Here is a 27,914-nt window from a genome sequence, read left to right as displayed (position 1 = left end):
AGATATTTGCAAATGACATCTCTGATAAAGGGTTAATATCCAAAATCTATAAAGAACTCACCAAACTCAACACCCAAAAAACAAATAATCTAATTAAGAAATGGGCAGAAGACATGAACGGACACATTTCCAAAGAACATTGCAGATGGATTACATGCATGAAAAGATGCTCAATATCACTCATCATCAGGAAAATAAAAATAAAAACCACAAAGAGATACCACCTCACACCTGTCAGAATGGCTAAAATCAACAACTCAGGAAACAACAGGTGTTGGTGAGGATGTGGAGAAAGACGAACCCTCTAGCACTGTTGGTGGGAATGCAAACTGGTGCAGCCATTCCAGGGAACAGTATGGAGGTTCCTCAAAAAGTTAAAAATAGAACTACCCTACAATCCAACAATTGCACTACTAGGCATTTACTTGAAGGATACAAAAAAAAATACAGACATGAAGGGGTATATGCACCCCGATGTTTATCAACAATATCAACAATATCAACAGCAATATCAACAATAGTCAAACTATGGAGAAAGCCCAAATGTCCATTGACTGATGAATGGATAAAGAAGATGTGGAATATATATGGAATGGGATCTTCCTCAGCCATCAAAGGAAAGAAATCTTGCCATTTGCAACAATGTTGATGGAGCTGGAATGTATTATGCTAAGTGACTTTTAACAATAGAGAACAAATTGAGGGATGATGAAGGGAGGTGGGTAGGGGACGGGCTAAATAGGTGATGGGCATTAAGGAGGGCACCTGTTGTAATGAGTACCAGGTGTTGTATGTAAGTGATCAATGAATTCTACAGAAACCAATATTGCACTGTATGTTAAATAACTAAAATTTAAGTTAAAGAATAAATTAACTTTTTAAATGAAGCAAGTATAGGGGCCTGGGACAGGCCACCCCAAAATGGACTTCAATGGCATAGTGATTATTTTGAACGGAAGCTACTTGAGAAACAGCAACTGCAAGAACATCATACCGTCCTCTGTGCCCTGAGAGCAGGAAATAAATCTCCCATATGAAAGACACCTTACCAGGACTAAGAAGTAAAAGACGTCCTTATCATCATAGGTGAGACCTTAAAGTTGAGAAAGCTGTAGAAATAAACCTTTCTAATTTTTTATTAGCCCAAAGTCCTTGTGATGTGTTGAGCAGTGGGTGTTACACACATCTAATGAATTGTTGAACACTACATCAAAAACTAATGATGTACTATATGTTGGCTAACTGAACATAATAAATAGATAAATAAAAAGAAAAAAAGAAAAAAGAATTCTTCGTAACTAAAGCTCCCAAACACCTCTTTTCGTTATCCTGTCAATTCCTCACACATTTCTTGTCTCTGTACAAAAGGTATAAAAGCTGCCTGCTTTAATCATTTCTTCGGGTCTCAATTTCATTATTGGGCCTCCATGTGCAGGTAATAAACCTTCAGGGGTTTTCTCCTGTTAACTCTGCCTCATATTCATTTAATTCCAAAACAACTGGAAGAACCCTGGGGGACGAAGAAAATGTCTCCCTCCCCAAAGCAAGTGTCCAGTCCCTAGACCATCTCAGGGACCCCATCCCCTGATCCCTCTGAGCAGCAGTCATTCATTCTCTCCTTTCTGCACTGACACAGAGCTCACCTTCCCAGCAAACCACATTCCCATGCACAGTGGTTCCGGAGTCTGAATGGCCCGGTTTGCAATACGCTGCAATACCACAGCGAGGAAAGAAGTTCTCACCTGTATTACAAGACAAGCATCTGAAAAGAAGCCACCTGCAAAGAAAAGGGCTCACAGGGACTTATAACCTGTTCCTCCCTCCTCACTGAGCCTGGACAGAGCAGAACTCTGGCAAACAGTAACTGAAATGCAAGACTCTGAGCAACATGAGGGTCTGACAGGGGTGGCAGTGCTGTGATTTCTGACCTAGTAGTGATTCCAGCACGATGCAGAGGGTCTGTTTAGAACCTCCACTCTACACACTGCAGATATGCTACCAAATGACAGACCTCAAGCCAGGACAGGGCTATGAAGGTAGGGACACATAATGTGTGAATCTCCTCCAGGCCTTCTCTGTGCTGACTCGTACCACAGTAGATCTGCCTCACATTTGAGAAGAAAGAGGCTTTCCGTTGCAGTGAAGGGGTCTGCCAGGCTGTGTCTGATGGCTCTGGGACCTCCTGCACGCACTCCTGCTGCTTGGTATCCTTCGCTAACTGGTAATGAATCACCTTAGGTTAAAAATTGCATTTCATGTGAGTCTGATGGACATTCTGGGTCTCTGCCATCACTACCTGAGCCGATGGTGTGTGCCCTGTATTCCTCAGAATGCAGAAGAGCTGGAAGAACCCATGACTTGCTCTAGAGCATCATGATCTTCCTGACCTCCAGAGGCTAAACACAGATGGAATAAAATAATTTAGCCAAATCGTGGGTACAAGTCCAGAGCCATGCCACAATTATTGGTGAACACACAAAAGGAAATGGTCCAAATAATATTGGTGACAATTTACACAACCCTGGAGTCTGTTACAGACAAGGCATGGACACCATGGGGAGCAGATTCCTAACATTAGAAAAACGTTATGGAACAATCCTGAACTTGTGTTTGGACTCTTAAGTAGTTTCCTTTTTACTTTAGCATGGTTCCCAGAAACCTTTATTATCTGTAATTATTCCCATGTAACATAAGTGTCCAAATGCCATTCAAATATCTGCAAATGACACTACAGACAAAGGGTTGATATCCAAGATCTATAAAGAACTCCTCAAACTCAACAACCAAAAAAACAGATAATCAGGTCAAGAAATGGGCAGAAGACATGAGCAGACACTTCTCCAAAGAAGACATACAGATGGCTAACAGACACATGAAAAAGTGTTCATCACCATTAGCCACCATGGAAATTCAAATGAAAACCACATTGAGATACCACCTTACACCAGTTAGAATGCCAAAAGTCGACAAGGCAAGAAACAAGTGTTGGAGAAGTTGTGGAGAAAGGGGAACCCTCTCACACTGTTGGTGGGAACACAAATTGGCACAGCCATTATGAAAAACAGTGTGGAGTTTCTCAAAAAATTAAAAATAGAGCTACATTATGACTAGCAATTGCACAACTGGGTATTTACCCCAAAGATACAGATGTAGTGAAAAGAAGGGACACATGAACCCCAATGTTCATAGCAGCAATGTCCACAATCGCCAAAATGTGGGAAGAGCCAATATGCCCTTCAACAGATGAATGGATAAATAAGATATGGTCCACATATACAATGGAATATTACTCAGCTATCAGAAAGGATGAATACCCAACTTTTACATCAGCATGGATGGGACTGGAGGAGATTATGCTAAGTGAAATAAGTCAAGCAGAGAAAGTCAATTATAATATGGTTTCACTTACTTGTGGAACATAAGGAATATCATGGAGGACATTAGGAAAAGGAAAGGAAAATTGAGGGGGGGTGGGAATTGGAGTGGGAGATGAACCATGACAGATTATGGACTCTGGGTAACAAAAGGAGGGTTTTAGACGGGAGGGAGTTGGGGGGTGGGTGAGCCTGGTGGTGGGTATTAAGGAGGGCATGGATTGCATGGAGCACTGGTTGATATACTCAAACAATGAATCATGGAACATGACATCAAAAACTAATGATGTACTGTATGGTGACTAACAACACACACACACACACACATACACACACAGGAAAAAAACCCCAAATATTCACTTAAAGCAAATGAATCTGTTTCTCCCCCAGGGTTCTGTGTGTCCTTAAGAGCAGAAAAGTAGTTGCTCACCCATAACAGTAGGCTGTGTGGTTTCATGAGACCTTGAGGGGATTTGCACCAAAGAGAGTTCATTTGATGGACTTTACAGTGACCATTTGGATATAACTTTCAGGATGTGGTTGAAACATAACAGAAAGCAGGAAATTCGTCACCATCGGGGATAAACAGTATACAGAACTGTTTTCCTACTGATATACATGAAGCATCACTATGGTGTCAAGATATATCCTAGGTGTTGATTTCAAGTAAGAATACTGTGATGCTCTTAGTGATACAGAGAGACCTGACCGTGTGCATAATCTCCCTGGTGTCATTTCCAGCCTCCACATGCTGTCTCTGCAGCAAGATCACTTGGCATGAGCATGGCCAGCTCAGGGGTTCAAGGCCCTGGGGATGCCCGTTAGCTGTCAGGATAGGGAACAGTAGAGTTGTTATGCGTATGTGTCCAGCCCAAGACACAAACACATCTACCTGCACTGGGCTACAGTGTAGCATGTTGGAAAAACATTTCAAAAATCAGAAACATTTCTATGACGATGGCATTGTCAAAGCTCCAACCTCCATGGGAAAATAGGCTGTTTATGACAATATATACATGCAAAAACCCAGATCCATATCCCAAAACACATTAATGTGCAAACAGCTTGAGGTAAGATCTACAGGCTAGAATGTCAGATTCAATTGTTCTGGATGTTTATATTCATTACTCCTAACTCAGAATTGTATGACAGTTCATGCTGAGATGGCTATTTTGAAGCTTAGATACATGAAGATATTTAATAAGTAATATGCATCTCATTTTTTTCCCTTAAATTTTCTCCTGGTGAATCTGGTAAGCACAGGAAATGAGATTTCTTATGAAATAAGGTCATTTCCCATTTTTAAAAATATGTCGCTGCGTTCAAATTATGTGGGTTCTTTGGCAGATGTGAGATACTAAGCCATGATTAGTTGATGCCTCATCAAAGGATTTATAAAATGTTATGAAGACAGTATCTAAGTGGATTTTACCCCTTGAACTTTTTGCTGCATTACTAGCTAAAATGGTTAGAATATAAAATAGAACTTAAGTCATGTACTGTTCAGATATGATAATGTCTTCAAAAGTCATTTTTTCCAAAATCTATAAAGAACTTATCAAACTCAATACCCAAAGAACAAATAATCCAATCAAGAAATGGGCAGAGGACATGAACAGACATTTCTGCAAAGAAGACATCTAAATGGCCAACAGACACATGAAAAAGTGCTCCATCACTGGGCAACAGGGAAATACAAATCAAAACCACAATGAGATACCACTTCACACCAGTCAGAATGCCTAAAATTAACAAGTCAGGAAATGACAGATACTGGCAAGGATGGGGAGAAAGGGAACCCTCCTACACTGCTGGTGGGAATGCAAGCTGGTGCAACCACTCTGGAAAACAGCATGGAGGTTCCTCAAAAAGTTGAAAGTAGAGCTACCCTACAACCCAGCAATTGCACTACTGGGTATTTACCCTAAAGATACAAACGTAGTGATTCGAAGGGGCACATGCACCCAAATGTTTATGGCAGCAATGTCCACAATAGCCAAACTATGGGAAGAACCTAGATGTCCATCAACAGATGAATGGATAAAGAAGATGTGGTATATATATATATCTATATATATCTATATATATATAGGTATATATATATATAGATATATATAGATATATATATATACATACACACACACACACACACACACACACACACACACAATGGAATACTATACAGCCATCAAAAGAAATGCAATCTTGCCATTTGCGACAATATGGATGGAACTAGAGGGTATTATGCTTAGCAAAATAAGTCAATTTGAGAAAGACAACTATCATATGATCTCCCTGATATGAGGAAGTGGAGATTCAACGTGGAGGGCTTGAGGGGTAGGAAAAGAATAAATGAAACAAGATGGGATCGGGAGGGAGACAAACCATAAGAGACTCTTAATCTCACAAAACAAACTGAGGGTTGCCAGGGGGAGGGGGGTAGTGAGAGGGTGTTGGGGTTATGGACATTGGGGAAGGTCTGTGCTATGGTGAGTGCTGTGAAGTGTGTAAACCTGGTGATTCACAGACCTGTACCCCTAGGGCTAATAATACATTATATGTTTATTAAAAAATTAAAAAATTATTTAAAAAAACTTTAAAAAGAAAGTCATTTTTAATGAACAGGATGGCTCACAAGCTACATAACCAACTTGTGTACTTACATGGATGCTTCTTATTACACATAAGCACTCTCCAGAGTATTACCAGCTGATGCTCCCATTGTCACTGGCAGATATGCATTATATCCTCCCCCTCTTGCGACAAAGTCTACATAAACCACTGTCACACTGGAGACATCACACCAGGTCCTGATATCCAAGTGGATTTATCAGGATTGATATTAGAAGGGTTTTCTTTGAGCTGAAATTTTGTTTCACAGTTGCCCACCTACTTCTGTGAAAACACTGTGATACAGTCAGCCTATGGGCCTCCCAATAGGAGTCATGATCACAAAATATAAGAGTAAGTGAAATGGACCCAACAATTGCCAGAAAATGCTAAAAGGTTAATATTTCCTGTAGTGTTTTATTGGTCCCTATTTTCCCTATGCCTATATAGTATGTGTTTGAATGTCTTCTTGCAAGTAGAAATGGAATAGTGTTCCCAAAGGATTGGGAAGGGCTCTTAAAAAAAACCTGCAGAGTTTTAAAAAATAATACTATGATGCAGATGCTCTAGGACACTAGGTCATATCTCTGGAGGCTGCATGAATCCATGGACTTAGATTTTGAGCACTCACTTAACATAAAAGCATCAGGTAAGAAAATTCCCACAGAACAGTTGTCAGAAGAAATTTTGGATGACGGGGAAGGGGACAATCATCTTAAAAGCTCTAGCATTCAAAGTAATCCATCAAAGGGTCTTCCCTGCCCAGTCATCTAGAGTCATGGCCCCTGCAAAACACCTTCTTCATTGCTCCCGTCACATCCTTGTTCCGCAGTGTATATATGACGGGGTTGACCATGGGGGTGACGATGGTGTAGAACAGAGAAACAAACTTGCCCTGATCCTGGGAGTAGTTGTTGCTGGGCTGGAGGTAAGCATAGATGGCCGTGCCATAGAACAGGGAGACCACTGTGATGTGGGACCCACATGTGCCAAACGCTTTCCTCTGCCCTGCAGATGACTTTATTCTTAAGACCGCCCTGACGATCCTACCATAGGAGACTGTGATTAATGTCACAGGTATGAGGAGAATGACCACACCAACAAAGAAGAGCACAGACTCATTCACAGTGGTGTCAACACAGGCAAGCTTGAGCAGTGGGGGGACCTCACAAAGGAAGTGGTCTATTTTATTTCTCCCACAAAGTGGTAAAAGGAATGTGAGCACTGTCTCCAGTGAAGAGTTGGCAAAACCAATGAACCACGATGCAGAAGCCATGAGGGCACAGAGACGGGGGTGCATGATCACGGTGTACTGCAGGGGCTTGCAGATGGCTGCATAGCGGTCAAACGCCATGACCCCTAAGAGAACGCATTCCGTGGATCCCAACCCTAGAGAGATGAAGAGTTGAGCCACACAGCCACCAAAGGAGATAGACTTTTCTGCTGTCCTGAGATGAACCAGGAGCTGTGGGACAATGCTGGTCGTGTAACACAGGTCCAGAAAGCTTAGGTTGGAGAGGAAAAAGTACATGGGAGTATGTAGATGTGGGTCGAGGTGGGACAAGGCAATGATGGTGGTGTTTCCCAGCAGAGTGAACAGGTAGAAGATCAGGAGAACCACAAAGAGGACTAGCTCCAGTTGAGGCCGGTCAGAGAACCCCAGCAGGATAAACCCCGTGAAAGAACTGCCATTTTTCTGTTCCATCCTCTGTTAGCACATATTTCCTGTCAGGACGAAGCATTTAGCAATTTTTAAAGAAGGCTTCAAAAAATTAAATGGTGGGGGGTGGGGTTAGGGTATGGATCTATCATGTTATAAGACAGGGTCATGGGATTTTATCGGCAATTATTTGAATAAATGGTGTACTCATTTATATTGACGTAGTTTTTACCAATATAGTGGCCAACACTTTGCTCTTCCTTCTGCAGATATCTATTTCTCACTTAGAGTTGTATCTATTTCTCTTAGAGTTGTTTTAAAATTCCTGAAAGTTAGGGATATTCCCTATCAACATTCTAATCAGAATAAACATTTTCAAGAGTTATCCAATTGTATAATCTATGAACAAAGTGTATGCTTCACATCACTCCCTATGATACAACAATTACATAGGAAATAGCGTAGAGATAAAGACAGGTACATTTTTCAAAGCAAAGACTGGTCAAAGCACTATAAAGGAATCCTTAAATTAGTACAAGGAAAGGCATAAATAAAGGGATATTTTGGTATTATACAAAATCTTTGACATCCGTCGACGTTAGGCTAATTATCCCCTTTCTGGAAGCTCTCTTAAAAGGTTAGTGACACTGGACCCAACATATGGCCAGCTCTAAGGCGAGACTGATGACCATTTTCATCCAGCTGCTTGGTACTGAAGAAGCATAGTTCTATACCAACCAAAAAGGCCTCTGAAAATGAGTATTCTAGCTCTATCCTATTCAAATGGTATTCAATGGTATTCAAATACACTACATTTTTAATTCTTCCAAGACTTTAAAAATCAGAATTGGATTTGATTTTAGACTCACTGATGTGTGAAAGAAATTGGTACAAAACTGGCATAAACTAAGTGTCCATAAAATCCAAATAGAGAATGTAGTATTTCACACTATTTTATACTTCCTTCGATTTTCTATGCAGATGTATTCAGTGATATCCACATCAGAAAGTCTATACACAAAAAATTTCTTAATAGAATTCATATATAAAAGTATTTGAGACTGTCTAAATGTGTGCAACAGGGTATATGTCCTGACTCACATCAGGTAAGAGCAAAAAAATAAACCATGGTTTAGCCTCCTACACACATGCACATACACTTATCTGAAATAAATTGCTGGCATTTTAAAATGTGCCTAAGAGGGGCACCTGGGTGGCTCACTTTGTTCAGCGTCTGCCTTCAACTCAGGCCATGATCTCAGTCAGGGTCCTGGGATCAGGCCCCATGTTGGGCTCCCTACTCAGTGGGGAGTCTGCTTCTTCCTCTCCCTCTGGACCCCCTCCCCGCTCATGTACTCTCTTTCACTCTCTCTCAAAAATATAAATAAGATCTTTTTAAAAAATAAATGTGCCTAAGAAAGGAAGCACTCACCAAAATGAAAGAAGGCAGAAATAAACGCTAACTCAACCAAGCGAAAAACCAATGCCATCATGTATCATTAGAATATAATATATTTTAATATTATCATATCAATTAGGAATAAGAAGATGGTTAGAAAAGATAAAACCATGGTAAAATAAACTTCTGCAAATGATTTGCTGCTTTATAAGATTATATATGTATGTATTATTACCACCTCACAAAAGTCAGAACAGCTAAAATTAACAAGTCAGGAAATAATAAGCGTTGGTGAGGATGCAGAGAAAGGGGAACCTCTTACACTGTTGGTGAGAATGAAAGTTAGTACATCCATTTTGGAGAGCAGTATGGAGGTTCCTCAAGAAGTTAAAAATAGAGCTACCCTAGGACCCAGCAATCGCACTACTGGTTATTTACCCCAAAGAAAAAGATGCAGTGATCCGAAGGGGCACATGTACCCAAATGTTTATAGCAGCAATGTCCACAATAGCCAAACTATGGAAAGAGCCAGATGTCCATCAACAGATGCATGGATAAAAAAGAGGTATATATGTATATATATATATACATATACACATATATATACACCATTCATATATAATGGAATATTACTCAGCCATCAGAAAATGAAATCTTGCCATTTACAATGATGTGGATAGAACTAGAGGGTGTTATGCTAAGTGAAGTAAGTCATCCAGAGAAAGATAATCATATGATTTCACTCATGTGGAATTTAAGAAACAAAACGGAGGATCATAGGGGAGGAGAGGAAAAAAATAAAACCAAGATGAACCACAGGGGGAGACAAACCATAGGAGACTCTTAATCATAGGAAACAAACTAGGGGTTGCTGGACATTAAGGAGGGCATGTGGTGTGAAGAGCACTAGGTATTGTATAAGACTCATGTCTCACTAACTTCTATGTCTGAAACCAATAATATAGTATATGTTAATTAATTGAATTTAAATTAAAACAATGTTTTTTAAAAATTATATATAGTAATACTGAATGACTACCTATCTCACCAGTATGAAAATGAACATGATTTTAAGTTGAAAAATAAAATTTCAAGCAAAACAGACACCCACCAAAAGACAAAAAGGAATGTGACTGTCTCTGAATGTTATAATGGCTTCCAGCGCCTTGCTGGAGAGTGCGCTGGGAGGGAACTAGAATCTAGAATACTCATGTCATAGTCCACCACCTTACTTTTATTTTTTTTCTCATTATATCTATGAAAATTATTATTCTCTAATAATAATGGATATAGGAAATACCCGGCTGTGCATTTTATTCTACCAACAATTTTCAAGAACATGTTCTGCTGATCTGGGTCGCTTTGTCCCCTTCATCCTCCCATCCTGGGCACCCACCCATCCAAAAGCTGTGTGCACACAGTCTTCCAAGAGAAAGGATATGTTTTGACTAAGATTAATGAGATTTTTCATTTAATCTCCTTCTGAGAATTTTGTAATTAGACTAAGAACATCTATATTAGGTAAGCATCAAATAACTGAATGCAGCAAGAGACACTGATTCCTCTTAGACAAACCATGAAATTACACTGAGTAGAAATAGGAATAATCAAGGAATAATAATAATTCTTGATAGAATAAGGAAACATCCATCCTACGTACAGGAGCAAAGAATGTTGTGCCTAGTAATTATTATGATATGATGTGTTAGAGAAAATCCAGTTACAAATCCACACATAAGTCACACATAACTTATTACTTTGCATACAGAATTTGCATACAAAATTAATACTTGTATAAAGCACAGGTTATATATAGAGAGAGAAAAAATGTTATTAGGTAAAATAAAAAATAAATATATTCCACAAAAAATATGGATTTCTATGTAATAATTACCCTAAAAAAAGAATATATCGGGAAATGACATCTCATAAAAATACAATTTTACAACAATAATTAAGAGAACAGATATAAATTAAAGAGGTTAAATATTTAGTACTGGCGCACAGGAGCTGATAGAGCCATTACCGTAAGTATTCAATGCTGACATGTAAGTCTCTTAATTTTAGTGAATAACACAAGTTTCCATAAAACAACATACTCAGTATGTAAACTACACATTTTAAAGACCAAAGATCTCAAGATAATGTCTGTATGGAAGATATTTCAAATATATAACAGTCACCAACATAACTGACATACAAACCCTGCCCTCTCCACTTCCTGAATGAATCTTGAAACAGCGCTGGCAGCGGCAGGAATGACAAACTATTACTTTAATAAAACTCTGTCCCCTAGGTCTGAGCTGACCCCACATAAACTAGAACAGGCCCCCATGGGCAATGCAAGATGAGCTAGTGAGGGAGAAGGCAGCTATCACAACACTGGAAATGACAGGTCGCATGAACATGGACAATATTTTCGTCCAGGTTCCATGGGAGAAGAGGATCAGGTAGGATTTCCACGGCACATGGTTTGTTCAGGGAGTGCTCTCAGGATAAAGGGGATGAGGGAAGCAAAACAGAGCAGAGAATGCTGCTAAGCAAGGATGTGGTCTCAAGTGGAAGATGGCATGAGCCTGATCCCATAAGAAGCTGGACACAAGTCTCCCATACAAGTATGCATCTGTGCTGGTGGAAATACTCTATCCTCGCCGTCTAATGCAATAGCCACTATCCACATGTCACTACCTGAGCATTGAAATGGCCTCACTGAGAAACAGAATTTTGTATTCTATTTAATTTTAATTAATTTAAATTTAAATGACTTCCTGTGGCTATGTACTCCAGTATTGGACAGCACAGCTCTGGAGCATGAATTGCATCAGACTTAGTCCTGCCTTGACTTTGGCAGCCTTTTTTCTCTTCCATGAGTCTGTCCCTGGCTGTGAGCTGCCCCAAATGTGTTCCTGAGACCCCCTGGCAAAGTGGCTCCCTCTCAGCTGAGGGCAAATCTCTGAAGAAGGGAATGGCTGTGCACCGGGCAGACCATATTCCCAACAGATAGGGTTAGGATCGGAGCAGCAGCCAGGTAAAGAGCCTCGAAGCAAGACCCCAACAGCATTCACACAGAGTCCATTCATGATCCTGCGCAAGGACAGAAGGATGGAACCCAGTGTTCAAGGAGAGATGCACTGACACAATATCCACAAAATGGAACTCCCTGTTGGATTTATAACACAGCATATTTAAAATTCCATAATATTTTAGATAGTTTGAGAATTCATAAAGGAGAAAATGAAGTTTAGAAATGATAAATAGTGAGAATGAGTATTAAGCATAGAAAACAAACATTATCTAATTTCACAGACAATGAGGACCAATGGGAAAGCACGGAAGCATAGGGTCTAATACTTTTACACGTATGCATATTGTTTTATTCTGCTACTGAAGGCCATATTTTATTAATGCTAAATATGCATATTTAAAGTATTTTCCACATGCACATACGCAGGTGTAATGAATGAACTACAGTAGAACGAAATGTCTGGGAATGGCTCAGTAGAGTCTATAATGACCAATTAAATTTAGTTCTTATATTTGGTGAAACTCCACAGTCTGTTTCTTCCACAGACAGTGGAGCATATATGCAAACCAATACAGCTTTTACAATTGCAACTGAAAAGAAACTAACTTCCAATTCCTAAAGCAACACACAGACCAAGTTCCATTTCACTCACCTCTGTTCACCCTCTCCATAAGTTCAAAGCTATTTCCCGACCTCCTTTCCAAATTACTGCCTAAATACAGTACTGGGCATTGGCACTTGGACATGCAGAATCACTTGTATAGAGTAAACACAAGGTTGACTACACCAGCACTGGCTTATCCATAAACTTTTCCTAAGCAAAAGGATGTTTTCTCATGATAACTTCATGTATCTTTAGGTGAACAGAGATCTGCACTTTGCCTCTAGGAGGTAGGAGATGAAGGCAATTGCAAACTCTCACTATGGTTTCCCAAAAGCAGTGAACTGCCTGTATGACAGGGTGTCCCTTATGAGCACAGGAGAGGGTGCTGTGACACTCAGCTGTGACTGGGCTGGCACCGAAAACCAAATGTGTTTCCCTGGCTGACATCTCTGGGGAACAGAAGCCCCACACTGCTAATGAGCCCCTGTCACTGAGCTGTCCAGAGATGGCCGTCCTCAGGGAGAACGATGATCAAGAACAATGCCAGAGGAGACCTTATCTGTCCCTTTTGTTATTTCATATATTTCACAGAGGACAAATAACTCCTGAGAACTCCCCAGCTACCATAGTCTCATCTGTAAATGTCCCAGATGTTTTACAAAACACCTAAGATTTTTTTCCTCACAAATGCCCAAATTTTACTTGTAAATAGACAAGAGTCCCCTCAGTTACTTAATTTTAAATGTAAATATGGGAATGAATTCTTAATTTCATTCATAACCAACCTGTGGATCACAGAGCTAATAATTAGGCACATTCTTATCTTTACCATGAATATAAAGGAGGGCAACCAAATTCTACCAGACTTCTCATACTACATACAGCTACATACATACAGCTAAGGGAAAACAAAATCCTATATAGCCTAGAACACTGACCAGTTGATATGGATAAGTTTTTTTTTTTTATTATGTTCAGTTAGCCAACATAAAGTACAGCATTACTTTTTGGTGTAGTTTTCAATGATCCATTAGGTGCACATAACACCCAGTGCTCATCACAACACGTGCCCTCCTTAATAACCACCAGGTTTTCATGAGGTACTCAAACAATTTAAAAAATTATCTTTTTAAAATTAGTCTTTGCATTTAAGTTCCAAATCATTTTGACTTTATGAGGCTAGTTAAAATAATCACTACAGAAAAATAGAAAGAAGCTGTTGGGTGCATTGTGGCTGTTTCTCCTGGATTCGTAAGTTCTATCTTCATTTATCATGTTCAGCTTAAAGAGATAAACTACTTCCCACTAAAAGCATTCTTACATTTGAATTTTCTCATTTATTCCCATACCAGTTAGATGCCATCCTGATAGTTTTAGGGTAACTAGAAAAGACACTACACTCTGTGAGTTCTGAAGAGAGAAGCAAGCACTTAAATAATTGTTAATTAATTGTTAATGCAATTAACACCTTGCCTCCCAGGTCAAGCTCACGGCTACCAGTCTTACTTGCTCAAATCACTTTGATAATAGTGAGGCATTATCTAGTGATGCAGACCCAGACTCACGTCCTAGATCCAATATTATCAGGACAGTGCTCGAGTATGCACTCCAAGTCATGCATGTAAGAACACTCCAGAGCAGCATCGTTCATATTGGCCAAACCGTGGACAAATCCAAATGCCCTTCAGCAGTAAAATGTGAAAACCGTGGCCTGCTCATGCAAAAGAGTACTTTACAATATGAACGAAACTGTAGAAAAACAAATTGAAACAATGTTTTTCACACAAAGTGCTGAGGAAAAAATGCAAGTTAGAAAGTAATCAATCCCTCTACATAAGTTCAAAAAACAGGGAAATCAGGGGCTCCTTGGTAGCTCAGCCATTAAGCATCTGCCTTCGGCTCAGGTCATGATCTCAGGGTCCTGGGATCGAGTCTTGCATCGGGCTCCCTCCTCGCAGGAAGCCTGCTTCTCCCTCTCCCCCTCCTCCTGCTTGTGTTCCCTGTCTCGCTGTATCTCTCTCTGTCAAATAAATAAATAAAATCTTAAAAAAAAAAAAAAAGCCAGGGAAAACAAACTGTTCATGAGCTCACACATGGATGGCATGAGAGAGTTACAGACAAAATTATAGTCACAACTAAAAATGATGTCAAAACGCAGCTTATAACAAAGTCCCCATCAAAAGAAAGAGAAAGGTATGCCCATTGGATAGAGGTTTTTTGAGGTTCTGTCCGGGTTCTGATTAAGAAGGGAGGCAATATCATGACCCAGCTGCAGCCAAACTTCTGGCTCAGAGCAGAAGATTCACAGTCTGCCCTTTAAGAAACCCTCCAGGACAAACAGTCTCCACTTTGGTACGTGCTGCTGACACTGGTGAGTGCCCAGAGCGACTGTCTCAGAAGTAGCCTCAGGAAACCAGGAGTGCCGCTGCCCTTTGGGATTCTAACACCGGGAACAGCCACAGGCTCTGGCATGCACTTGAAGCTCCTGAATCCTGTCCGGGCGCTGCTCTAAAGCCCTTTCCAGGCTGCTACTGCTCTGGGAGGTTTTGCCCGGTCACAGGTGCAGGTTCCAGATTTTCTGAGGCTGCCCAAGAGAAGAGCGATTATCTAGCAGCCCTGCTTCCAATTTATGGTGATCTGAGCTAAGAGTCCCCTCCTGGGCTCTCTGACCATAACCTGCTTCCTGAATCCACTGCTCAGCGACCCTACTGGTTCAGGAAGTCCCTTTCACTCTGTGGTTCCTTGTATCCCAAGACCACAGTGCTCTACGCAGAATTCTGCCTTTTCATTTCCAGAGCCCCTTTCAGAGAAGGATGTCTCCCCTAGAACAGATTTCTAAGGGTTCTGATTTTGCCTTCTGATGTCATCACTCTCCAGGACCTGGCTTATGGAGGCTCCAGTCCCCTTCTGTTTATCTTCTGATATCTCCCTGCAGATTCACAACTCCAAACATCTCCCTGCAAAAAGCAATTATCTTTCTGCTTATAGAGATCTAGATATGTATTCTTACATCTCAGGCTGATTTTGTGGGTGTTCAAAATGTTTTGGTAGATATCCAGGTAAATTCAGGGGACCAGTTGAGATGGGGTCCCCTACCCCTCTGCCATCTTGCCTCCCCCCCAAGATCAATTTTTTAAAAGATTTTTTTTTTTTGAGAGAAAGAGCACAAGCACATGACCATGACCACACACCACTTGGCAATCACTGAGTGCATCAGCATTCATGCGGACCAGCAGTCATGAGTTTTCATCTGCAGACATTCACTTGGTCAACAATATGTCAGTCTCTCAGAGTCATAGAAGTGTACTGATCCTTCAAAGACCATCGCTTTTTCCAAGAGGTAGTTGGATATCTGTAATCTTTGATATTCTTTCTTGGAAGAAGATGCCATATTCTTACCCTAACACCCATACAAATGCTTCTAAGAGGAGATGAGGTTGTTCCCTTTACTCCTGATTCCTTAGACCCAAAAGGGTGGTGGTGTTACCTACAAAACTGGTGTCTGTGATTGAGTTTGGTATTTCCTTAGAGGAAGCTCCAGACAGAAGAGAAATTTGACCTCCAGATTAACTGAACACCCCTTCACTAGTAAAGTGACAGAATCTCACTACTTTCTCTTCCTGCTCAAACCGAACGCTAGGTGCTAGGTCTTACAAGCATGCAATCTGAGTTTATGTTTCAGATCTGTACAGTGTCAAAACTTTTACTTTAAAAATGTTTAGAATAAGCCAAGGAGATATTAACATATACTATGATACTAAATACATCAAGACTTGTGTGCTTTTCACACATGATCTGGCTTTATATTCTGAATGATCTATGTGACTTCTTTCCAGTGTACTCAGTAGAATCTAAACTGTTTTTGATATCCATGATATTAGTTAATGAAAATGCACTTTACTAGTACCAATTCTTCTCAAACTCTTATAAAAAATGAAAAATAAGGACATTCTCAAACTCATTTTATAAGATTGGTATTATCCTGACACCAAACACAGATAAATACTACAAAGAAAAAAAAAAGAATGAGTGAAATCTATAGACCTATATTTTTAATGAATATAGGTGCGAAATTTCTTAACCAAGTATCAGCAAACCAAATTGAAGAGCACATGAAAAGGGTCATACACCATGATCAAGAGAGATGTATAGCAGGGATACAGGAACAATACAAGATAAAAAAAAAATCACATGGTTATCTAAATAGATGCAGGAAGGCCATTAACAAAATAAAACATCTTCTCATGGTAAACATACTCAACAAAATAGATGAAGAAGGAATGTACCTCAACATAATAGAAGCCGTATATGACAAACCCAGGGCTAACATTCAATGGCAAAATGTTGGAAGCTTTTCCTTGAAGATCAGAAACAAGAAAAGGATGTCCACACTCCTTTCTCTTACAGAACACAGAACTGCAAATCCCAGCCTGAGCAATCAGGGTGAAAAGAATTAAATAGCATCCAACATAAAAAAAAAAAAAAAGTATAATTGTGTTTGCTTGGAAATAATATATATGATCATATAGAGAAGATCCTAGACACCATTGAAAATTATTAGAACTCATCAACAAAGTTTTAATAAGGTTGCAAAACAGAAACACAACATAAAGAAATGAGTTGCCTTTCTATACGATAAGAAAAAATATGTGAAAAGACTTAAAATCCCATTCACAATAGCATCATAAACAATAAAACACTTAGGAATAAATTGAACCAAGGAGGCAAATGACCTGTACACTTAAAACTACAAGATTTGGATGAAATAAATTGAAGAAGAATTAAGATATCCTGTGTTCATGAATTGAAAGAATTAATTCTGCTAAAATGTCCACACCACTCAAAACCATCTAGAGATTCAATGAAATCCCTATCAGATTTGAGTGGTATTTTTCACGTAGATAAAGCAAACCTAAAATCTGTATGGAACAACAAAAGTCACCAATTATGAAAGCCACCCTGACAAAGAAGAACAAAACTGGAGGCATCCCACTTCCTGATTCAAACTATATTACAAACCTCTAGTTTAGTACTCTTTGATAGTAAGTACTCTTTGAAAAGAGGGTAGTACTCTTTGAAAAAAATGACACATAGACCAAAGGAAGTGAATTAAGAGCCCAGACATAAACCCACCCACATACACCTAACATTTTTTATTTAAATTCAACTAGCCAACATACAGTACATCATTAGTTTCAGATGTAGTGTATGATAATTCATCAGATAAACAAATATTTGACAAAGTAGAGAATATTCATGGGGAAATATAGTCTCTTTAATACATCATCCTAAGAAAACTGGGAAAGTAAATGCAGAGAAGTGAAATTGGAACTCTATATTACATGGCTCAAAAAAATTACTTTGAAATGGATTGAGATGTAAACGTAATACCTGAAATTGTAAAACTCCTATAAGATAACACAGAGGAAAAGATTCATGACATTAGACACTTTTATAGTTACCAAATGACGGTGTTCTAGCATAATCCTATCTACAAACACAGCCTACTCATTGTGATCCAAATTCCAATCCAGAGCCAAAATATGACACCAAAAGCACTAGCAATAAAAGCAAAAAAAATAATAAGTGGGACTATATTGAACAAAAGGCTTCTGTACAGTAAAAAAAGCAATCAACAAAATGAAAAGTCAATCTATAGAACGGGAGAAAATACTTACACATCTTCTACCTGATAAGGGGTCAATATCCAAAATCTATAAGAAACCTTTGCCCCCCTCACACCCCTCTAAAATAGATACATAAATCTTAAAAAAAAAAAAAAAAGGACACAGAGAAGGAAACAACTTCACTCTCAAAAGAGGTTAAAACTATCCTCAGAGGATGTGGAGAAAGGGGAGCCCTCTTACACTGTTGGTGGGAATGCAAACTGGTGCAGTCAGTCTGGAAAACAGTATGGAAGTTCCTCAAAAAATTAAAAATAGAACTACCCTATGACCCAGCAACTGGACATCTGGGCTCTTTCCATAGTTTGGCTATTGTGGACATTGCTGCCATAAATAATGGCATGCATGTGCCCCTTTGAATCACTTATGTTTCTATTGTTTGGATAAATATTTGGTAGTGCAATTGTTGGGTTGCTCAGAGGGTATGGGGTAATTGGGTGATGGGCGTTGAAGTGACGAGCACTCGGTGTTACATGCAACCGATGAATCATTGAATTCTACCTCTGAAACTAATAATACACTACATGTTTAGATTGAATTGAAATTTTAAAAATATTAGAATGTGCCTAAATATTAGCCCTGCGATCCCATATACATTGGTTATGAATGAAATTAAATTAAGAATTTATTCACATATTTACATTTAAAATTAAGTAACTGAAGGGTCTCTTTATCTATTTATATGTAAATATTTGGGCAGTTGTGAGGTAAAAATCTTGGGTGTTTTGTAACACATCTGGGTGATTCACAGATGAGACTAAGGTAGCCAGGGAGTTCTCAGGAGTTATTTGTCTTCTGTCAAATATATGAAATAACAAGAGAGACAGACAAGGTCTCCTCTGACATTGTCCTTGATCATCATTCTCCCTGAGGATGGCCATCTCTGGACAGCTCAGTGACAAGGCTCATTAACAGCGTGGGGCATCTGCTCCCCAGGGACGTCAGCCAGGGAACACATTTGGTTTTCGGTGCCAGCCCAGTCACAGCTGAGTGTCACAGCACCCTCTCCTGTGCTCATAAGGGTCTCCCTGTCATACAGGCAGGTCATTGCTTTCAGGAAACCGTAGTGGGAGTTTGCAATTGCCTTCGTCTTCTACCTCCTAGAGGCAAAGTGCAGACCTCTGTACCACATGAAGACATGGAAGTCATCATGAGAAAACATCCTTTTGCTTAGGAAATGTTTATATGTAAGCCAGTGATAGTATAGTCAACCTTTGCATTTACTACATACAAATCATTCTAAATGTCCAAGTGCCAATCCCCAGTACATCTTTGGCAGTGACTTGGAAAGGAGGTAGGGAAATAGGTTAGAACCCATAGAGAAGGTGAACAAAGGTGAGTGAAATGGAACTTGGTATCTGCGTTGCTTTAGGAATTGGCAAGTTAGTTTATTCTCAGTTGCAATTATTCTTGAAACAGAAAAGCTGCACTGGTTTGCACATATGGTGCACTGTCTAAAGAAACAGACTGTGTGGAAAGTCACCAAATATAAGAACTAAAACTCAATTGTTCATTATAAGCTCCACCAAATTGTTCCCAGACATTTCCTTCTACTGTAGTACATTCATTATATCTGTATATGCACATGTGGAAAATAATTTAAATATGCATAATTAAAATAATAATATATTAAATATATATAAATAAATAATTAAAATAATAAAATATACCCTTTATGCATATGGACAAAAGTATTAGACTATATACGTCCATGTTTTCCCATTGGTTCTTATTGTCTGTGAAATTAGATATTTGTTCTCTATGTGTAAAACTCATGGCCAGTATTTACAGTTTCTAAATGGTCATTTTCTCCCTTATAAGTTACCAAAATATCTGAAATATGTGTAGAGTTTTTAAAATGCTATGTTGAAAATACAAGAGGGATGTTCCATGTTGTAAATATTGTGTCAATGCATCTCTACTTTGACAGTGTTAATCAAATTTGATGATGTTTCATGTGAGTACAAATATCAACCTGAAGAAGAAAAGGTAGGAAGAATCCTGAATGTTTAGTTAATCAATAAATTAGGCAAATGACAAGTTGTGTGTGTGTGTGTGTGTGTGTGTGTGTGATTGCACTGAGGTGATGTATCAGGTACACTGGGTTCCATCCTTCTATGCTTGCACAGCATCGTGAATGGACTCTGTGTGAATGCTGTTGGGGCCCTGCTCAGACGCTCTTTACCTGGCTGCTGCTCCGATCCTAACCCTATATGTTAGGAATATGGGCTGCCAGGTGCACAGCCATTCCCTTCTTCAGAGATTTGCCCTCAGCTGAGAGGGAGCCACTTTGCCAGGGGGTCTCGGGAACACACTTGGGGGCAGCTCACAGCCAGGGACACTCATGGGAGAGACAAAAGGCTGCCAATGTCAAGGCAGGACTAAGTCTGATGCAATGCACGGTCCAGAGCTGTGCTGTCCAATACTGGAGTACGGAGCCACAGGAAGTCATTTAAATTTAAATTAATTAAAATTAAAGAAAATACAAAATTCAGTTTCTCAACTAGGCTATTTTAAATGCTTAGGTAGTGACATGTGGATAGTGGCTATTGCATTAGGCAGCGAGGGCTGAGTATTTCCACCAGCACAGATGCATACTTGTATGGGAGAGTTGCAGCTTCGTACGGGATCAGGCTCATGCCATCTTCCACCTGAGATCACATCCTTGCTTAGCAGCAGACTCTGCTCTGTTTTGCTTCCCTCATCCCTTTTATCCTGAGAGCACTCCCTGAACAAACCATGTGCAGTGGAAATCCTACTTGATCCTCTTCTCCCATGGAACCTGGTGGAAAGCACCATCCATGTTCATGCGACCTGTCATTTCCAGTGTTGTGAAAGCTGCCTTCCCCCTCACTAGCTCATCGTGCATTGCCCTTGGGGGCCTGTTCTAGTACACGGGGGGGTCAGCTCAGACTAGAGGACAGAAGCTTTATTAAAGTAATAGTGATTCATTCCTACCACTGCCAACACTATTTCAAGATTCATTCAGGAACTAGGTAGGGCAGTGTTTGTATGTCAGTTTTATTAGTGAATGTTATGTATTTGAATATCCTAAATATAGACATTTTCTTGTTATCTTTGGTCTTTAAAATGTGTAGACATTATCTAGACACTTTGGTTTTTACAATGTGTAGCTGGCATACTAAGCATCTGGTTTTGTGGAAAGATGTATTCTTCCACTTAACTTTTGTTTTATGCCAGCATTGAACACTTACAGTATTGACTCTATCAGCTTACTTGTGCCAATACTAAGTATTTAACCTCTTTCATTTAATGACTGTTCTCTTCATTATTATCATAAAATTGCGTTCTTGTGAGATGTCATTTCCCATTATATTCTTTTTTTATGGTAATTATACATGGAATGTCATCTTTTTTGTTTTATAGAATCTATTTATTTTTGTTTTACTTAATGAAATTTTTCTCTATATATACCTAACCTGTGCTTCTTTCAAGTATTTATTTTCGTACACAAAATAATAATTTATGTATGATTTTTATAATGAATTTTCCTATATCCTTCATATCATGATGGATGCATTCAGCATTCTTTACAAATCTGATCCTGTAAAGCAGCAAATCAGTTTACAAGTTCATCTCAGCAGTGTCATATCTTTCTAAACTGCCTTCTTGGTTATTATTGACATGATGAATTTAGAATATATTGTTATTTTATTCCAATGGTGCTTTATTACATTGGTGTTATCCTTGGATGAGTTAACATTTTATGTTTACCCTCATTTACTTTGGTGTGTCCTTTATGAGGCACATTCAAAATTGCCAGCAATTTATTTCAGGTAAGTATTAATCTATATTTATGCATGTGTGCAGGAGACTAAACCATGGTTTGTTTTTATTTGCTCCTCTGAGCAGGTATGAGTTAGAGGACATTCCCTGTTGTACACATTTAGACTGTCTCAAATACCTTTACAATGAATTTTATTGAAAATTTTTTTCTGCATATTTTTTGTGTGGATACCACTGTATACATCTTTCTTCTTTATTTTTTAAAACATTATTTATTTACTTATTTGACAGACAGAGATCACAAGTAGGCAGAGAGGCAGGCAGAGAGAGAGAGGAGGAAGCAGGTTCCCTACTAAGCAGAGAGCCTGATGTGGGGCTCGATCCCAGGACCCTGAGGTCATGACCTGAGATGAAGGCAGAGGCTTTAAACCACTGAGCCACCCAGGCGCCCCACTATATACATCTTTAGATGAAATCAAATGAAGTATAAAATAATGTGAAGTACTATATCTTCTATTCAACTTTTATGAACATTTATTTATACCAGTTTTGTACCAATTTCTTTCACACATCAATGGATATACCCCAAAACCTGATTCAGATTTTAAAAGTCTTAGAACTAAAAATATACTGTATGTGTAACCATTTGTATATGATAGAACTGAAATACTCATTTTCTTTTTTTTTTTTTTTTTTTAAATTTCTTTTCAGCGTAACAGTATTCATTGTTTTTGCACCACACCCAGTGCTCCATGCAGTCCGTGCCCTCTCCAATACCCACCACCTGGTTCTGGACTCTGAAAAACAACCGGAGGGTTTTGAAGGGGCGGGGGGGTGGGAGGTTGGAGGAGGTTGGGGAAATACTCGTTTTCTGATGCCTCTTTGGTTGGTATAGAACCATGCTTCTTCAGTACTAAGCAGCTGAAAGAGGTAGGAGTCACTGGACTCACCTTAGAGCTTGAAATGTGTTGGGTCCAGTGTCACTAACCTTTCAAGGGAGCTTCCAGAAAGGCGATTATTAACCTAATGTTGACAGATGTCTGAGATTTTGTAAAACACCAAACTATCCTTTTGTTTATGCCTTTCTTTGTACTAGTTAAGGTTTCCTTTATAGCACTTTGACCAGTCTTTGCTTTGAGAATGTACTTGCCTATATCTCTATGTATTTATCTATGTAATTATATATCACAGAAAGTGATGTAAAACATTACACCTTGTAGATTACACAGTTGGATGATTTTTAAATTGTTATTCTGATTAGAATGTTGATAGGAAATAATCCTATCTCTTTCAGAAACTTTAGGAACTCTAGTTGATAATGTATGAAACAGAAATCTTCAGAAGGAGAAAAAAGTTGTGGCCACCAGCTTTTAGAGCTCTGATTCCACCTGACAATTCAGGGTCAAGGAATTTTCAGGGTTCCTGATAAACTAGTATGGTGATTTTAAGCATCTTTAGGGCAAGTTAAGGACTGTAAGAGAATGGTGGTGTTTTCAACTTCTCTCTGATTTGAGTATTTGGTTGTTTTACTACTATAGGGAAACACAATTCAAACATGTAGCTTTCATAAATATCTTACAGAAGTAACTCTGACACAATGTTTATATTCAGAACACTTAAGTATATTTTGGATGTGACTGAATTCTTCGTATTAGTACATTCTAGGTCTTAAATTCCTATATCTGAATGCATTTTCAAGATTATGTTCTACTATAATCTATTGCATGTGAGGTGTGTGCAAATCCAGCTGTGTGCAAATCCAGCTGTGAATCATGAGATACATATTTACAATAATGTCTTTCCTTCTCTCCACATCTCCTTCTGTTTCTTTCTGATTCTCCCTCTTTTTCCCTCATCCCTGTTCTCTCTAAAATGTATGTTTATACTTAAAGTACTATACATCCTTTTAAGCTCAGAACAAAAGGCCTTTTATACCTCTGACTTATGCAAGCACAAGGTCCATTTTTTCACTTTTCTTATACTAAGTATAAATGACATACTTTTGTGATAATGTGGAACTGAATTGGTATGAGCTATGTCGATATAAATGAGTACATTATTTATTCAAATAGTTACTAATAAAATCTGAGGGCCATGTCTTATAACATGATAGACCCACCAACCATTTATTTTTTTGAAAATTTATTTTAAAAATTGCTAAATGCTTGGTCCTAACAGGAAATATGTGCTAACAGAGGATGGAACAGAAAAATGGCAGTTCTTTCACGGGGTTTATCTTGCTGGGGTTCTCTGACCGGCCTCAACTGGAGCTAGTCCTCTTTGTGGTTCTCCTGATCTTCTACCTGTTCACTCTGCTGGGAAACACCACCATCATTGCCTTGTCCCACCTCGACCCACATCTTCAGACTCCCATGTACTTTTCCCTCTCCAACCTAAGCTTTCTGGACCTGTGTTACACGACCAGCACTGTCCCTCAGCTCCTGGTTCATCTCAGGACAGCAGACAAGTCTATTTCCTTTGGTGGCTGTGTAACTCAGCTGTTCCTCTTGCTAGGTTTGGGAGGCACAGAATGCATTCTGTTAGGGGTCATGGCATTTGACCGCTATGCAGCAGTCTGCAGGCCCCTGCAGTACACAGTGATCATGCACCCCCGTCTCTGTGCCCTCATAGCTTCTGCTTCATGGTTCATTGGTTTTGCCAACTCCTCGTTGGAAACAGTGCTTATCTTCCTCATACCACTTTGTGGGAGAAATAAAATAGACCAGTTCTTCTGTGAGGTCCCCCCACTGCTCAAGCCTGCCTGTGTTGATACTACTGTATATGAGTCTGAGATTTTCTTTTTCAGCATGATCTTTCTTATCATACCTGTGGCATTAATCACCTTTTCCTATGGTTGGATTGTTAGGGCAGTCTTAAGAATAAAGTCAGCTTCAGGGCAGAGGAAAGCATTTGGGACATGTGGGTCCCACATCACAGTGGTCTCCTTGTTCTATGGCACAGCCATCTATGCTTACCTCCAGCCCAGCAACAACCACTCCCAGGATCAGGGCAAGTTTGTTTCTCTGTTCTACACTATTGTCACGCCCATGGTCAACCCCATCATATACACACTGAGGAACAAGGATATGACGGGAGCAATGAAGAAGGTGCTATCAAGGGGCACCTGGGTGGCTCAGTGGGTTAAGCCGCTGCCTTCGGCTCAGGTCATGATCCCAGGTCCTGGGTTCAAGCCCCACATCGGGCTTTCTGCTCAGCAGGGAGCCTGCTTCCTCCTCTCTCTCTGCCTGCCTCTCTGCTTACTTGTGATTTCTCTCTGTCAAATAAATAAATAAAATCTTTAAAAAAAAAAAAAGAAGGTGCTATCAAGAGCACATGACTCTAGATGACTAGGCAGGGAAGACCCTTTGATGGAAGACTTTGAATGCCAGAATTTTTAATATATTTGTGTCCTGCATTTGTCATGGAAAATTTCAGCTGACATCTCTCAAGGAAATTTCTTTTTTCTTTCTTTTTTTTTCCTACAGCAGCTTTTATTTTTCCCTAATTCATTCATTTAGATGAGATACAAATCAGGTGTCTTTTTTTTTTTTTAAGTAGTCTCCACACCTCTCATGGGCCTCAAACTCACAACCCTGGATTAAGAGTTAGATGATCTACCAACTGAACCAGCCAGACACCTCTCTAAGTCATGTATCTTTTCAAGCGCCAAAACTCATACCATCCTCTTAAGTGAAACATGGGAATTATAATGAGAAGGGCCAAGGTCAGCTGTCCCAGAGGAAAAGAAAGGATTAAAAAGTTGAACTCTCTCCAATAGCTATTGGGCCATTTGCTGTTATAAATAATGGGATTATCCTAGGGTATGAGGTGCAAGTAGGGATCCAGGGGCAGGACTCTGAGTTCACAACCCCTGACAACAGGTTATGCCAATGCCTGCAGGTCCTGGACAGACAGAAGACTAAAGAAAGAGAAATTAAGGAATCCATTCCATTTAAAATAGCACCAAAAACCACAAGATAGCTAGGAATAAACTTAACCAAAGAGGTAAAGGATCTACACACTAGAATCTATAGAACACTTATGAAATAAATTGAGGAAGACACAAAGAGATGGAAAAACATTCCATTCTCATGGATTGGAAGAAAAACATTGTAAAAATGTTTATACTGCCCAGAGCAATCTATACTTTCAATGCCATCCTGATCAAAATTCCACCAGCATTTTTAAATGTACTAGAACAAACAATCCTAAAATTTGCATGGAACCAGAAAAGACCCCAAATCGCTAAGGAAATGTTGAAAAAGAAAATCAAAGCTGGGGCATCATGTTGCCTGATTTCAAACTTTACTATAAAGCTGTGATCACCAAGACAGCATGGTACTGGCACAAAAACAGACACATAGATCAATGGAACAGAATAGACAGTCCAGATATGGACCCTCAACTCTATGGTCAAATAATCTTTGACAAAGCAGGAAAAAATACCCAATGGGAAAAAAAGACAGTCTCTTCAATGAATGGTGCTGGGAAAATTGGACAGCTATGTATAGAAGAATGAAACTCGACCATTCTCTTACACCATTCACAAAGATAAACTCGAAATGGATGAAAGACCTCAACATGAGGCAGGAATCTATCAAAATCCTAGAGGAGAACACAGGCAGTAACCTCTTCAATATCGGCCACAGCAGCTTCTTTAAAGACATATCTCCAAAGGCAAAGGAAACAAAGTGAAAATGAACTTTTGGGACTTCATCAAGATCAAAATCTTCTGCACAGCAAAGGAAACAGTCAACAAAACAAAGAGGCAACCCACGGAATGGGAGAAGGTATTCACAATTGACACTATAGACAAAGGGCTGATATACAAGATCTATAAAGAACTCAAACTCAACACACACAAAACAGATAATCATGCCCAAAAATGGGCAGAAGACATGAACAGACACTTCTCCAATGAAGACATGCAAGTGGCTAACAGACACATGAAAAAAATGTTCATCATCATTAGCCATTGTGGAAATTCAAATCAAAACCTCATTGAGATGCCACCTTACACCAGTTAGAATGGCCAAAGTTATCAGGACAGGAAACAACAAGTGCTGGAGAGGATGTGGAGAAAGGGGAGAAAGGGGAACCCTCTTACACTAGTGCAGCCACTTTGGAAAACAGTGTGGAGATTCCTTAAAAAAATTAAAAATAGGGCTACCTTATGACCCTGCAATTGCACTACCAGGTATTTACCCAAAAGATACAGATGCACTGAAAAAAAGGGCTATCTGTACCACAATGTTCATAGCAGCAATGGCCACAGTTGCCAAACTGTGGAAAGAACCAAGATGCCCTTCAATGCACAAATGGATAAGGAAGATGTGGTCCATATACACTATGGAGTATTATGCCTCCATCAGAAAGGATGAATACCCAACTTTTGTATCAATATGGACGGTACTGCAGGAGATTATGCTGAGTGAAATAAGTCAAGCAGAGAGAGTCAATTATCATATGGTTTCACTTACTTGTGGAGCATAAGGAATAACATGGAGGACATTAGGAGAAGGAAAGGAAAAATGAATAGGGGTAAATTGGAGGAGGAGACAAAGCATGAAAGACTGTGGACTCTGAGAAACAAACTGAGGGGTTTGGAAGAGAGGAGGTGGGGGGATAGGTGAGCCTGGTGGTGGGTATTAAGGAGGGCTTGTATTGCATGGATCACTGTGTGTGGTGCATAAAAAATGAATCTTGGAACACTGAAAAAATAAAAGAAAAAAAAACTAATGATGTATTATATGTTGGCTAACTGAACATGAAAGAAAGAAAGAAAGAAAGAAAGAAAGAAAGAAAGAAAGA

At 39.3% G+C, this 27,914-nt stretch overlaps 3 protein-coding genes across 3 annotated transcripts in view; 1 reads left to right on the top strand and 2 right to left on the bottom strand.

The window, feature by feature from the left end:
• LOC111138601 overlaps nt 1-27,914 on the bottom strand; it is an 896,555-nt gene that overhangs the window by 389,042 nt on the left and 479,599 nt on the right. The gene's annotated exons all lie outside the window — the stretch shown is intronic.
• On the bottom strand, nt 6,751-7,704 carry LOC111162596 (putative olfactory receptor 2B8). The gene is given in 1 exon segment (XM_022527110.1): nt 6,751-7,704. A coding segment is annotated over 1 exon segment (954 nt).
• Nucleotides 24,302-25,450, top strand: LOC111162607 (putative olfactory receptor 2B8). The gene is made up of 2 exons (XM_022527119.1): nt 24,302-25,210; nt 25,421-25,450. The coding sequence occupies exons 1-2, from the start codon at nt 24,302-24,304 to the stop codon at nt 25,448-25,450; spliced, it is 939 nt and encodes a 312-aa protein (XP_022382827.1).

Source organism: Enhydra lutris, unplaced genomic scaffold (assembly GCF_002288905.1).
Source record: "Enhydra lutris kenyoni isolate GAN:26980312 unplaced genomic scaffold, ASM228890v2 scaffoldscaffold93, whole genome shotgun sequence".
Lineage (NCBI taxonomy): Eukaryota > Metazoa > Chordata > Mammalia > Carnivora > Mustelidae > Enhydra > Enhydra lutris.
Note: the sequence above shows the minus strand (reverse complement) of the source record. Positions and strands in the feature narration are given on the sequence as shown.